This window comes from Cryptosporidium hominis (assembly GCF_000006425.1).
Source record: "Cryptosporidium hominis TU502 chromosome 8 CHRO018193, whole genome shotgun sequence".
NCBI classification, from domain to species: Eukaryota; Apicomplexa; class Conoidasida; order Eucoccidiorida; family Cryptosporidiidae; genus Cryptosporidium; species Cryptosporidium hominis.
The window spans coordinates 1-14,522 of NW_667296.1; the positions used below are offsets into that span (position 1 = coordinate 1).

The window sequence follows — 14,522 nt, forward strand, 5'->3', positions numbered from 1 at the left end:
CGAATTATGGAATTTAATACATTTTGCCTGAAGTCCTCAGAGTCTAAATCAGTTTCATAAATGTTACTCAGTGAAATCTGCTTTGGGACCCAAGATTTACGTTCATATATACTTTCAAAAATCCGGATACCAAGATCAGAAAATACATCACTGTTATTCAAAGGGAGCACATAGAAACACTTCATTTATTATAAATAATTTGTGTAATCTAAATGTGGCGCCAAGAATAGAGCAAAGATTAATAATTCATTGTAAATTCGGAATATAAAGTTGGAAAATATCATTTATAATATTCTATTTTGAATACTTTAGGATAATTTGAAAGTAACTTGATGAGATATTGGTTGTGAATAAGTGTTTTAACATCCAACAGTTTCTTAAAGTGGATTTGTTTGGTTGAATTCCAAGTTTGGAACAAAGATTTTTGTGGTATTCTAGAAACATAACCTCGAGGTATTGTAAACTGGACCAAGTATTATGGATCTTGAAGAATTGTTTCGTTCTTTTTTTCATAATCTTCTTTGTATTGGTTAATCTTATCAACCAAATCTTTGACATTAGATGAAAAATCCTTTAGATTCTCTGCTAGAATGTCATTTTCCCTCTCTTTGTTCTTTCTGTTTTCAATTTCTACGTACTTACTGATTTCATCTCGTCTAACATTATCCGCCTTGTTTAGAAGCCGGTAATAAGCCTCGCTCTTTATTGAAATAATTCTTAATAAATTAGCCCTAACCTTCTCTAGAATTTGGATCCTCTCTCTCAGAGATTCGTCATTCAAACTTTTAGGATCAGCATTAAACTCATTCTCTATTGCTTTTCTCTTGCCAATATGCTCATCGATTAAGCCTTTTAAATCGATTCTGTCTTGAACAATTTTTGCTCTGATCCTTTTCTCCAAAATCGGGGAAATATCCGTATCTAAGACGCACTTTCTGCCAGATTTCCTCCTATTATTAGAATACATTGTGCCAAGTTAGTATTTAAGGTGATAAACTGTATTCTTATAGATCTAGTTCAATCGGCTTTCTTAAAGTCATATGTTTGCTTCTAATTTTGTCCTGAATTAATTATTGGTTCTACCTCTTCTCCGGGAATTATCTAGCAACCTAAGTTGTTTAAATTTAATAAGTAAAAGTTCTAGATAGTTTCTGAATTTCCTCCCAATTTCTCTGCTTTGTTTTCAACTAATAATAAAATAATGTTAAGACTAGATGGCGCCAAAATGTTAATTAGGCAAATTAATAAAGGCATGAAAATAAAGTAAATGTGTATTTATGAGCAGTTTGGTATTTTCTCAATATTGAATTAGGAGATTAGAATTTAAAATCCTGCCAAATCAACTTCATATCCTGAATTATATATTTCCTGGCTTTTTAATGTATTTAACTTCTAATTCTGAATTAAATTTTAAACTCCCACAAGCATGAGTGCATTAAGGCTTGATAGTTTTGAGTTTGAAGAAAATGAAGAGCAAAGAAAGGGTAGTTTTGATGGTTCTAATTCTCTACATACTGATTGGTCACTTTCTTCGGATGGCGTATCTTTACTGCATAAAAGTACGGGTGTGCATATTACGCATGAAGGTACAAGAGGTCTTGAGTCAGACTATGGTCTTGGAGATATTTACGTATCATTTGGAGATTTTGAGGTTAATCCAACTCCATTAGGTCATGGAAGAAGTTCGGTGGTATTTAGTGCGATCCATAAATTATCAGGTAAAATTGTGGCTATAAAAGATATTTATGTAGGAGATATTTTGCATCAATCTCAACTCTCTGCAGAAATACATTCCTGGAGGTTGACTAGCTACTGCCCTTTATTAGTACAATTTTTTGGTGCTTTTATTAAGCCTAACAAAAGTGTAGTATGTTTAGTTATGGAATACATGGAGTTCGGTACTTTAAGTGACATACTTTATAAAAATTTGAATAGAAATCTTCAAAGTAATGAGACCCCGGAAGGAGTCAATGAAAACTTTCTGAAATTTATCTCAATACAAATGGTAGATGGACTTGCATATCTTCATCAGAATAATAGAATACACAGGGATGTAAAATTAAATAACATTCTTATTAATCAGGATGGAGCAGTAAAAATTAGTGATTTTGGAATTTCAAAGCTCATTGACCAAAATACTACTAAAGACCATAATAAAAATGTATCCACTTTTGTTGGAACCCAGATATACATGAGTCCTGAAAGATTACAAGGTAAATCATACTCTTTTTCTAGTGATATCTGGAGCCTTGGAATTTGTATTTATGAACTAGCTGTGGGAACTCACCCCTTCAAAAACCTTAGTCTGTTCGACATGGTTTATATTTTATGTGAAGACAATACAGAAAATGGAGAACCACTACCATTTCTGGAGAAAATAATAAAAAGATGTCCTTTGCCAGAACACTTACGCAAAAATCCAGACTTTTATGCCTTTCTCAAGGGATGCCTAGAGCTAGACCCTTTAAAACGTCTCACTGCACTCCAACTCCAAGACCTCAAATGGCTAAATTTTGGCACCTGCAATCGCTATGAATTCTTAGCTTGGTTACAGCAAATTCAAAAAATAGATAGCAATTAGGAATACGTCCAACGTTGCGGGGGGCTCGTGGTGCAGTGGTAGCTACGTGTGCTTTGCATGCACAAGGTCCCGGGTTCAATTCCCGGCGGGTCCACGTTTTTTTGCAAACGTTTTTCATGAACTGAATGGCGCTAGAATCAAAATTTTATACCATAGAAACAAATTCAAATTAATTTTTGACAATAAGCTTTAGAATTAGCAATTTTGATTCTATCATATGACAATTCACTGAAACGATAATTGTTTTATTTTAAAAATTTTCCTATTCTTCATTCTCCCACAATTTAATTTGTTATATTAGTTTGTATGTAAAGTTATATTTACATGACTTGCAATAAAAGATATTCAGTCTAAAAGAAAGCCATTATTTTTATTTAATCAGATTATATATAGAATTTATTAATGCTATGGATTCGAAAAAAATAAAGAAACTAAACAAGAAAAAAGCAAAAGGAACTCTTGTAAACACCTCTATTTATGTCCAAGGGCTTCCAAAAGATATAACTTTTGAAGAGATGAAATATTTTTTTGGTAGGGGAGGTATCATAAAAATTGACCCAACAACTTTGTCTCCAAAGATTAAATTATACAATGATGAGCTTACCAAAGAATTTTCTGGAAATGCTTTAGTTGTTTATAAATATGAACAAAGCATTGAATTAGCTCTCAAGTACCTAAATGAAACCGAAATTAGACCTGGATTTAAAGTCAAAATTGAAAAGGCAATATTCAACAAGTCATCCAAACCAAATATTGCTCCATTATCTGAAACTGAAATTAATAAAAAAAGAAAGCAACTAAAAGCAGCAGAAATGGAAGAGGAAAGGCTTTTATCTTGGAGTAACGAGCAACATTCACTAAATAGCAACATTGCTTCCAGAATAGTTGTTCTTAGACCAATGTATTCTAGAAAAGAAGCTGAAACGTACCCTGAGGGGGATGAATTCTACAGTGAACTAGAAATAGAAGTTCAGGAAGAGGTAACCAAATATTGTGAGGTAGTAAGTGTTACATGTATTCCTAGACATCCACAGGGAATTGTTTGTGTCAAATTAAAATCCCAACATGATGCTGAAATTGTTATCGATATTTTTAATCAAAGATACTTCGATGGCAGACAAATTGAAGCCCACATGTACGACGGAAGCACCGACTTCAAGGCATCTTGTATTTAGCCTCCATACATTGTTGATTATTATAGTATTCATAATAGCTTTTTCATACCTAGCTTATCGTCATAACTAATTATTTAATGATATCTAAATCACTTTCCTACATATAGTAATATAAGAAATTATAGTTTCCGATCATCAATCCTAAATAAGGAATAACAATTTAGGAAATGTCAACACGGAAACCAAGAACCCGCCAAAAGCTACCAAGTGAGGAATTTTAGAGGTTGATTAACCTAAATTTAAAAAAATTATAATAATAAAGAAATGGAAATGAAGGAATTGCTGAAGGTGTGTGTTTATATTGTACTTTCTCTAGAACTTGTTGGGAAGTTATACTTAATCTCTGCAGGAAATATTTTAAAAACGGGCCATGAAGAACCTGTTATTAGAAGTACAGATACTCATTGGGATGACGAGCATAGGTTGGAAAAGCCAACTATATCGGATCAAAGTATTGACGCAATTGATTTAGATCACATTTTTGATATTGAGGAGTCTGATAGCTCTCCTGAAGATATTAAAAAAGGTAACTTCTTACTTGAATGGCTTAGAGAAATGAAGACTTTCATACCGTCAAACCACTTTGTGTTCGATCTTAATTCTAAAGCTGATGAGTACTTCTATTTTGAACTAGATGAAGTCAATCCATACATCCTGCTTGGTTACTATTGTACTGACGATACCCAAGGTAGAATCCATGTCACAATCAATAACCCAGAATCAAAAAGAATTTATAGTAGACACGGCTGTGAAGGAGTATACAATAATAAACCTCCAGAAGATGGTTCAGATGATGGGAAAATGGACCATCGTATTAAGGGAACTTATACTGTCATTCTTTCTAATCACCGTTGGCATGATACTATTCGTATATCTCTACTTGTAGGTAATGACTCAAAAAAAAATAAAGCTGTCGACAAAAAAAATGTAGATAAACTGACTTCAAAGCTAGAAAATGTTGATAATATCTTAAGTATAATAAACACAGAAAACCAATATAATTGGGCTGCCACAAAAACCAACTTAAATATGATTTATAATGCAGACAGTCAACTTGTCTTTTATACTGCCATTCAAATCATTTCTATAATTCTTGCCTCAGCTATCCAAATTTACTATCTTAAAACTATCTTAACCGGTAAATAAACGATAAAACTGGAAGAAAAATTTATCCAAATTAGAAATAAATCCTCTAATATATTTTAATTCTACCCTAAACCTAAACATGCTTAACTATAAATTACACACTAACTAATAGGTCTGAATTCAATTATTTTCATACTTTGCCTTAGTTGTATTTCTCTTACAAGCTTTTTGGATCTTTTTTTTTCGCAATATTTGATACCTAATAATTGCCTGGTCGTGGCGCCAAAATGTCAGTTATTTGTGAGTAATGCTCAAAAAACGCGGTAATGTCCAAAATGCTAAAAAATTATAGAATGAATTAACAGATTAATTTATCTATATAGAATATTACTGGGGATTATGTTGTTGAGAATGGCCAAACAAAATAGTTCTGTATGCAGCATTCCTCAGAATAAGGTCAAGTCTCCCATTTATAAAGGAGTTATTAGAGTCGCAAATCCTTTGGAAAGTTTTGTCACTGTAGATGATCAAGTAAATGGCCCGTTTGATATTTATATTTTTGGGCAAAAAGGTACAAAAGATGCAATTCATGGAGATACTGTATTAGTGAAAGTTTCTGAGACTTTCCAAGGGAGGCTTACTAGGAGATTTAAAGAAAAGGCAAATAAAAAATCGCTACAGGGTAACCAGGAGGGACAAAAATATGTTGCTTATACCTCCGATTCTAAAGAATTTAATGACCAATTTGAATATTTTAATAGTTTAGAAGATTCTAATTCTATAGATAATTGCAAAAAAGTCAGTTTGGATAGCTCCCAGAAAAGCAAATATACGACAATAAATATAAATCGAGGTCTAAATAAAGAAAACATTAATACTGAAAATCATCCTGAACTATTAGCCGAGTCTAGCTCTCAATCAAAACATCCAATTCCAAAGTATGTTGGAACTATAATTAAAGTTGTTGAATCAGTTACAAAAAAGAGCCCAATAGTAGGTTTTATCCGCCCTTTATCATACCTTGAAAGACTTGAGAAAGAAGCTAAAATGAAGAAGAATTCCAAAAAATCTGGAAAAAAACCTTCTTCTAAGTCTACTGAAGAATCAAACATTCAAAATTGCCTCAAAGTAATAGGTATCAATGACAATGAAGCGAAACTCAGAACTTTGGTATTTTCAAATTGTGCTGATATTAAAAAAAACAAACTTTGTTTCGTTCCCATTAAAAGAGGTTACCCAATAATGAGATTAAATCTAAACAGGAAATACCTAAGAATTCTTTGCCAAAAATAATATTATTCAAAATTACAAAATCCCTTGTAAACTTGCTTTTTTCGTGGCTTCAATTAAAATATGTCCAAAAAGTGTAAACAAGAAATTGCAGATATCCAAGTTTTATGGATCTTGTAATAAATTTGAAACTATTTTTTCAAGCTTATTAGACTGTTATGATTTGGGTTCTCATGAGAAAATATATGATAAATATCAAAATACCCGAATTAATGTTTCAAAATCTTCTCAAGAATGGATGAAACAAAACAATCGAAGAGAGTTTGACCCAAAAGAATATAAAATCTTTACTATTGATCCACCAACTGCTAAAGATTTAGATGATGCAATACATATTAAATATGATAGTGAATTAATGATTTATGAAGTTGGAGTCCATATTGCCGATGTATATTACTATATGTTAAGACATAAAGAATTACTTTCAAGTACAACAAAAGAGCTTTGTACAAGTGTATACCTTCCCCATACTAATTTTCCAATGCTTCCACGTGTATTTTCTAGTAATTTATGCTCTCTTCTTCCAAACCAAAAAAGGCCAACATTATCTGTAATTATCAAGGTTAACCAAAAAGGAGAAGTCATAGGAGAGCCAGAATTTGTTCATGGAATTATAACATCTACTGGAAAGTTTTCTTATGATGATGTTGATCAATTATTTGAAATTGTTGACCAAATTGATAAAAAAAACAAAAAGTCTAAATTGAACACATTAAATTATTGCCAAGATAGTAGAATTTCCCAAATTATGAAAAGGTCTACAGTAAAAGAAAATAATAGAATAAATATTGTACATGATTTATTGCTTTTAAGGACCTTAACTAGCATTATTCAAAACTCCAAAGATAGAAGTGACTCAATCAAGTTATTCAATGTTGATCCTTGTTTTAATTTTAAGAGTGAATTTCCTATTAATATTACTGAGCCATTTAATTTAGTTAAAAGTAATGATTCATTTAGCTCTATGAAATATAGCTCAATTATTCCAAATATAGAGTTAAAATTTGATATCCAAAGTCCAATACCAAATTCCTTAGAAAAAATTTCTCCAAAGAGAATCACAGTTTGTTATAATCACTCTATATCCCATTCTTTAATAGAAGAATTAATGCTACTAGCTAATAGAGTAACTGCTGAGTTCACTGTTAAGAACAGACCAGAATCAGGTTGTATTATCAGAATACATGATGAAATTGCAAATACAAAACTATATCAGTTGATTACTTATTTAAGAAAACATGGATTTAAGCATATATTTGAGGATAATATCAATAGAGAAAATATTGTTAATGGCTTATATAAACTTTATAAGGATTATGGGCCTCTTTATTACTGTACTGTAAGTGAAATGCTTCGAGATATTTTTAGTAGAGCCAGATATATGGTTTATAATAAAGATGCGCGAGATTCAAATGTCTCAACTAATCACTTTGCTTTAAATATGAACTTATATACACATTTTACTTCTCCAATACGTAGAGCTGCTGATATCCTAGTACACCAAATGGTATATGATATTTTGGATAATATGGAAAAGAGCCCCGACAAGAAAAACAAACAAAATTCAAAGAATAGTAATAATCAATTAATCTTCTCGGAAAATGATCATGCTATTATTTGCGATAACTCAAACATAAAATCAAATGCAAACAAAAATATGCAGAGAGACTCAAATAATATCTTTTTTTCCCAACTAATTTCAAAAATTCATGTCACTATTCCAAGTATTGCTTGTATTCACAAGATCAATGCTAGTAATCTAAAAGTTCATTCTGTATTGCTTTATCCCACAGACTTTTATCAATTATTCCTTATTAGCTCAGATTCTTTTGCTAAAAACAATTCTCTGGTCTCCTTATTAAAATTGAATCCATCATTACCTATCAATATTAAATCTAAAGGCAATAAAATCGAACTTTATTGGAAATTCAATCAGGATCGCTTAAAAGATACATTAAAAAAGCTAAAAACTTCAAAAAAATTGAATATCCTATTGTACTTGGATATGATTAATAATCGAATGAATAATCAATTTCAACACAAACTAACTTTTAACCAAGAAAATAAACTGATTGTGCAAACTATTGGAATATGGTCATACCTCCCAGTTAATCTTATCCCCACTACAACCCTACCTCCTAAGTTCATTGTTGTCCCAATGAATCCGCTAAGTCATTACTTTTATGAACAAATCTCAAATTTTAACTAGTACTCAATTGAATCTTCATATTATATTACAAATCTGTCCGCATTTTACAATTTGCAAAGTGCCCGCCTAACCCACTACAAAGGCGCCCTAATTTTAAGCGCCGAGCATGTAAAATAAGTTCGTTTTGACGTAAATAAAGTTAGGAAGGATTTGAAAATAGACAATAAAAAAAAAGTATATATAGTTATATAATACGTTGTGCAAACTGCTGATAATATTTCATTATATATATAGGGAGAACTAGCTTATAGAGAATTTTTGAAAGTTATATTGAAATGGCTGTGAATCCCGCATTTATTCCAAAGGAATTAACAGATGTTTATGCGCCTGGAAATTATGACTCAAATTGCAGTATTTTAGCATGTAACTTCCCTACAGGAACAAGCGTAGAAGAATGCTCAAATTTCATGTCATGGATTGGTCCAGTGGTTTTTGTAGAGGAAGGTCCCTCTCTGCAAAGGGAAGCTAATTTTATTGTAGTTTATTCCAAGCCAGAGTTTGCTGTCAAGGCTACCCAGGAAGAATTAGTATTTAATGAGGGTTGCAGGGTCTATTGCAGATTTGTGGATGCGAAACCTACAGTATGGGGAAATATCACAAACTTTTTTCAGGGAATAGACCAACAATATGGAGCGTCAGACCAAATTTCTAACTTTATCAACGATACTGCAGGTATGTTTTCTTTATTTGAAAATGCCTATTTAGGACTAGTACTGGTTTTAGTGCTCGAATTAGCGTTCAAATTGAAATTGGGAGTGGTAAGTCTAAATACAAAATACCTCCATTAATGGCTCAGTAAATCCCAATGTTAAGTATGAGATCCTTGCTATTCCAAGACCAAACCATTCTCTGTAATCTCTATTATGATTACTGAATTTGTGAATGTGATTTGTTCCATCCATAGCAAATAATAAGACTTTTAAAGTTCAGATATTTGGGGCCGATTTTCTTCTGATGAATATTATTGTCTGAAGAAAGTTCCTATATTGGACAAAGTCTCTTAATATTTACTGATCTCAATCTTGGGATGTTTAAATAAAATTTCTCAAATATTGGCCTTCTTAATTACAAATCCTAATTCGAGGCTAAAACCCTTATATATCCTGAATTAAAGCATTTCCTACATTTCTTTTATTTAACTTTAACTAACCTCTTTTCTTTTATTAAATTATAAATAGCACCTGCATTTTATTCTACTAGTAATCAAGTCAATGAGGGAATCCAAAATATCCTTTCTTCTGACGTTTCAAACCAAATGGCTCAAGGATTTTCTAATTTCTCCAACCAAATCAAAGAATCGGTCGCATATGCAACTAATTCTTTATATTCTCCAATGTAAAGAAATGCGAACTCTTTACTTAACTAAATTCTCCTTATTTGTCCATATTAAGGATAGCTTTTGCTTTTATAAAAGTCAAAAATTAATAATATCAATGCAGCTATGATGTTGAAGCACATCAAATAGAACTGATAACTGAAAATAATAGTAATATATATGTTTGTTAACTTCTTGATAATATATTTTTATATTAATTCAAACTTACCCTCTGGCTCCATATGCTTCTTCCATCTTTTCTAAGTAAATTTTTGATTCATCCAGATAGTCAACTGCATCATTTGCATCTGCTAATATTGTTGAACAAATCTCTGATTGTTCCTGTATTTTTGATGAGAAAAAGCTCATCAGAGATGAAATCTCGTGTAACTGGTTTTGAGACTCTCTTAAAGCATCCAAGTCAGAAGTAAAATGATTAAGCAATTCTTGAGCGGCTTTCTCCATTTCTGGGGTTAATTCATCCATTCCTGGGTCAAGATCCTGATCATGATCTAGACTTCCATCATATGAATTATAGCTTTTCTGATCCAACCTAGAATAATCTATTCCAGCTGATTCTGAGCTAAGATTACTTTTTCTTTCCCTAGTTTTAAACTTTTGACTCTTAATATACTGAGCTTCGAGCCTCTTAGCCATTCTGGATTGTGCTTGAGATGCTAGCTCTCCTAACAAAGTATAAATATTAGAAATTATCATTCTTCTATAAGGATACCTATTTTCATCTTCTTTATTGCTTTCTTCTTGAGTGTTCAATTCTTCTTCTAACTTTAACATTTTGCTCTGGCAAAACTGAACCTTTTCTGACAAGGAAGAACATTTTTTTTCTTCATTAAGTTCACTTTTTTTAGATATAATAGAATCCAAGTCCATTATATCCCCTTCATCAAGTTCTTTCTTCAATACAATTATATCACTACACTAATTTACTACTTAAACAAAAATCTCTAAAATCTCTAATTTTAACTTACTATTTCATTCACATCCTTCATAAATTGTGAAATGTTAATATCAATCATTTCAAATTCCAGAGGGTTTGCCCCACTCAATCTTCTAAATTCTTGAGTTCGATCAAACATGTTCGCTGCTTTAGCTCTCAAAAAATAGCTGCTAGAGTTTCAATGAATAACTATTTCTTTCAAAAAGATTAAAATAATTTCAATTAAAAATCATTAATGGGCTGGATTGTTATTTCAAATATTCATTATTTCTTTAAGTTTATTCACACTTTTTTTCCAAAAAAAAATTTTTTTTTTTTATTAATTATTCGATACCACTATGCCGGTATATAATAATATTCGATACCTAATATTTTAAATTTTTTTTTTTTATTATGCATTGCATAAAAAAGTAAAAAAGATGAAATCGATTAATTTAATAATTAAGTTTGTTTGGAAGTAATTCCCTATAATAGTAATTAAAAATAAGAATTAATTAACATAAGCAAAAAATGAGAAGAAGCTCATTTAGTAGATCCCCTTCTCCGGAAGTGAGAAGTCCAATGGATTCACTTAAAAAAAAGTCAATTTCTGAAGTCACATCTCTAACTAAAGCAGATCAAGAAAACAAGATTCTAATTGTTGAAATAAAAGAACAGAAAAATGCATTAATTAAAGAACCCGAATTAGCATCTAGCCAAGATAACTTGGAATGTAAAGACGAAATAAAGCAAGAAATTATGAAAAAGGATAATAAAACAGAACAGAATATTGATTTTGAGGAAATTGATGATATCTTTGCGTCAGATACTGAAGAATCTAAATCAAAATATATTAAACCATCAGGGAATCCAGGTTACAACAAAAGATTAGAATGTGACGATGATGATGGATATTACGTGAGTTATATTGGAGAAATTATTGGAAACAGGTACAAAGTCTCCAGTAATAGCACTGGTAAAGGTATGTTTAGCAGTGTTGTTAAATGTGTTGATATGGAAACTCAAAATGAAGTAGCTATCAAGATTATTAGAATTAACGATATGATGAGAAGTACTGGAGAGAAAGAGTATTCATTTGTTAAAAAATTCAAAGGAGCTCCAAATATTGTCCAGGTTCAAGGAACATTTATGCATCAAAACCACCTTTGTATAGTCTTTGAGTGGTTACATGGATCCTTGAAGAATTGTATCCACCATTTTTCCAAACATAACATTAGAAAAACACAAGATTTGGCCTTCCAAATATTCCAGGGATTGAAAATAATTCACGAGAAGGGCTTGGTACATGCGGACCTTAAGCCAGAAAATATCTTAATAGACTCTGAAAGGAAAACCATAAGAATTAGTGATTTTGGAAGTATGCACTTTACAACAGATGCCTCCCCTGCATGTTACTTAGTTAGTAGATTCTATAGAGCTCCAGAAATTATTTTGGGTTGTATATCTTATGGACAGCCTATTGACATTTGGAGTATTGGTTGTGTACTTTATGAGTGTTTTACTGGAGATATTATGTTCAAAGGAAGAACAAATAATGATATGATCAAGCTAATTATGGAATACAGAGGAAACTTTCCGAAAAGGCTTCTTAACCAAGGAGTGTTCACAAAATCCCATTTTTCTGAGTGTCTGACGCAATTCAAATGGATCAACACACAGGGAATGTTACAAATTATTAAGAATTATACTGCAAACAAAAATATATACAATAGTTTAATGGATTCAGTAAAATCCTCTAATATTGTTTACTCTGAAACTGAGCAAACTCTTATTCGGAGACTCTCCAATCTTATTGAGAAATGTCTTATTATTGACCCTAAAAAGAGAATCTCTGCAAAGGAAGCTCTGGAACATTCCTTTTTTCAACTTAAATAGTTAATTACAAAAATTTATATTTTCATTTCTAGTATTTTCTTTTCTTCTACCTCTGTTTCCAATCTTATTCAATTCAATAACCTTAGATTCTTCTTTACTCCTAACACTCTCTTCAAATTCTAAACACATTCTTCTGATATTTTCATCATTAATTTTCAATATAAAGTTCATATCCAACTTGGGTTCGTTTAAGTTCTTAAATGATTGATTTTGGTCAAGATCGTAAAAACTATCTGAAAATTCAGAATCCTTTAGAATCATCCTAAAAATGTTCCATTCCAAACTTTGAATATCCTGATCCTTAAGATCCACTTTTAAGTAGCAATAAATATGAGACAAAATTCTTTTCAAGTCCAGTTTCTTAATATGTTTTGGGAATCTTAAATAAAGCAAATAGAGTGACAAAAGACCATATATATTCGAATAAGATACTAGTTCAGAATCGTCTTTACTCTCTCCCAAATACTCAGTTCCTTGTCTTAGAAGTAAGATACCAAAAATAAGAAGTTTGTTTGCATTTTTTGAATACCCAGAACTCCAAGCTGTAATTCCAACTCTTTCGCAAATCCTCTCCAATAAACCGTAAAGAGAGATTGTAAAGTTCTTAAGATGTTGAAAACTTAAAGTAATATAAGTCGAAAACAAATATATCAACATTTGTTTATCTCCAGAAGATTTTACCAAATTTTGTATGTTAATTAACAAGTCAACTGAAAATATTTCTGAAATTGAGATTTGGTCCTGTGTAAGAACTCTTCTTGGACTTAAAGAAATGAAATTCTGAGGTTCCACTAAAACATCGAACTCATCCAAAGTACCTGTCATATAAGTTAAATAAAGTAATGAAATCAGAATTTCAATCGAAAATTGAGTTTCTTTAGTACTTTCTCTTAAACAAAGTAGAATCCTTGCAACTCCTCTGAGTGAAATGGAAGAAAGTCTGTGGGTAGAGATGGCTGAACCACATGCAAGTTCCCAAATACTATGTAAACCCTTAAGAATTTCAGAATTCAACTCTAAAGTTCCTTTTTTTTTCATTTGTCTAATCATAATAATATCTACAATTGATGATACGTATACCTCACAAAGTACTGAAACATAGAGAATAACTGATTGATTTGTACTGTTAGATTCATTAGATACATCTTGAGAGAGCTCATGCAAAGCATTTTCCAGACCTTGGATGAAAAAAAGTAAATTATCATTTTCATCATCACTCAAGTATGCATAAGGCGAAGATCTTTCCTGGATAATAGTAATTAGTGCAGTAGATCTGGCAAGTAAGATCTGGGGTATTCCCTGGTCTTGTGAGTGTCTCACAAAGAACTTAGTTGATTGCTTTAAGATATCCTCTGTCCAATAAGTTGAATCTTTAATTTCTGCGTGGGTTAGAATAGACATTGCTGCTTCAAGGATAAATAGAATCCTCATCCATCTACTTTCAACTATCTCTTTTAGAAGCTGATATGCAGAAAATGACTCATCTGACTCTTTAATTTCTATTTGAGAATCCAGACAATCAATTAAATCCTTCATCTTATACATATTCAACTCAGCTTTTGATCCTTGTCCATTTTCTTCAACAGGGTTCAAAATCTCCTCAATTATTGTCTGGATTGCTTCTAAGAATTCATTATTATCTAGACAATCATCCAATAGCTTTAAGGAAGCCCAAATTACCGATCTATGTAAAAAGTAAGCCACCCACTCACCTCCCTCAGATGATCTTATTATTGACTCAAGTGGAATTAGTTCTGATTCTAAGAGTTCTACAGAATCATCAAAAGGAGTGAACTTAAGACAGTTCAAAGCAAGGGTTTTAATTGTTCTTCTGACCTCAGGATCGGTCTTATCTATACAATTCATTATCAAAAGTATTTGACGAATCAAAAAAGAATTGTTTGAACTTTTTGAAATGGATAAAATCAAATTTTCAATGCTAAATTTTTCGTCATTCTCCAAATCTAATTCTTTCTTGTAGCACTCAACCATTACTCTAATAGAAAGTATATTGCTGGGTTTTAATTCAGAAA

General features: G+C 31.3%; 9 protein-coding genes and 1 non-coding gene across 10 annotated transcripts; 7 read left to right on the forward strand and 3 right to left on the reverse strand.

The window, feature by feature from the left end:
• Positions 1-475: 475 nt before the first annotated feature.
• Positions 476-967, reverse strand: Chro.80583 (hypothetical protein). The annotated part of the gene is made up of 1 exon (XM_661587.1): positions 476-967. One exon carries the CDS (start codon positions 965-967, stop codon positions 476-478), a length of 492 nt encoding a protein of 163 aa, XP_666679.1.
• A 459-nt stretch (positions 968-1,426) lies between these two features.
• Chro.80584 (protein kinase NPK2) lies at positions 1,427-2,581 on the forward strand. The annotated part of the gene is made up of 1 exon (XM_661588.1): positions 1,427-2,581. One exon carries the CDS (start codon positions 1,427-1,429, stop codon positions 2,579-2,581), a length of 1,155 nt encoding a protein of 384 aa, XP_666680.1.
• A 21-nt stretch (positions 2,582-2,602) lies between these two features.
• Positions 2,603-2,675, forward strand: trnA. The gene has a single exon. It is a non-coding gene; the product is annotated as a tRNA-Ala (tRNA).
• Positions 2,676-2,988: 313 nt separating this feature from the next.
• Chro.80585 (RNA recognition motif (RRM)-containing protein) lies at positions 2,989-3,756 on the forward strand. Its single annotated transcript, XM_661589.1, has 1 exon — positions 2,989-3,756. One exon carries the CDS (start codon positions 2,989-2,991, stop codon positions 3,754-3,756), a length of 768 nt encoding a protein of 255 aa, XP_666681.1.
• Positions 3,757-4,020: 264 nt separating this feature from the next.
• On the forward strand, positions 4,021-4,902 carry Chro.80586 (hypothetical protein). The annotated part of the gene is made up of 1 exon (XM_661590.1): positions 4,021-4,902. One exon carries the CDS (start codon positions 4,021-4,023, stop codon positions 4,900-4,902), a length of 882 nt encoding a protein of 293 aa, XP_666682.1.
• Positions 4,903-6,370: 1,468 nt separating this feature from the next.
• Positions 6,371-8,341, forward strand: Chro.80587 (exoribonuclease, VacB/Rnb family). Its single annotated transcript, XM_661591.1, has 1 exon — positions 6,371-8,341. The coding sequence occupies one exon, from the start codon at positions 6,371-6,373 to the stop codon at positions 8,339-8,341; it is 1,971 nt and encodes a 656-aa protein (XP_666683.1).
• Positions 8,342-8,616: 275 nt separating this feature from the next.
• On the forward strand, positions 8,617-9,129 carry Chro.80588 (hypothetical protein). The annotated part of the gene is made up of 1 exon (XM_661592.1): positions 8,617-9,129. One exon carries the CDS (start codon positions 8,617-8,619, stop codon positions 9,127-9,129), a length of 513 nt encoding a protein of 170 aa, XP_666684.1.
• Positions 9,130-9,881: 752 nt separating this feature from the next.
• Positions 9,882-10,547, reverse strand: Chro.80589 (hypothetical protein). Its single annotated transcript, XM_661593.1, has 1 exon — positions 9,882-10,547. The coding sequence occupies one exon, from the start codon at positions 10,545-10,547 to the stop codon at positions 9,882-9,884; it is 666 nt and encodes a 221-aa protein (XP_666685.1).
• A 577-nt stretch (positions 10,548-11,124) lies between these two features.
• On the forward strand, positions 11,125-12,489 carry Chro.80590 (hypothetical protein). Its single annotated transcript, XM_661594.1, has 1 exon — positions 11,125-12,489. One exon carries the CDS (start codon positions 11,125-11,127, stop codon positions 12,487-12,489), a length of 1,365 nt encoding a protein of 454 aa, XP_666686.1.
• Chro.80591 (hypothetical protein) lies at positions 12,490-14,481 on the reverse strand. The annotated part of the gene is made up of 1 exon (XM_661595.1): positions 12,490-14,481. The coding sequence occupies one exon, from the start codon at positions 14,479-14,481 to the stop codon at positions 12,490-12,492; it is 1,992 nt and encodes a 663-aa protein (XP_666687.1).
• Between the last annotated feature and the right edge of the window lie 41 nt (positions 14,482-14,522).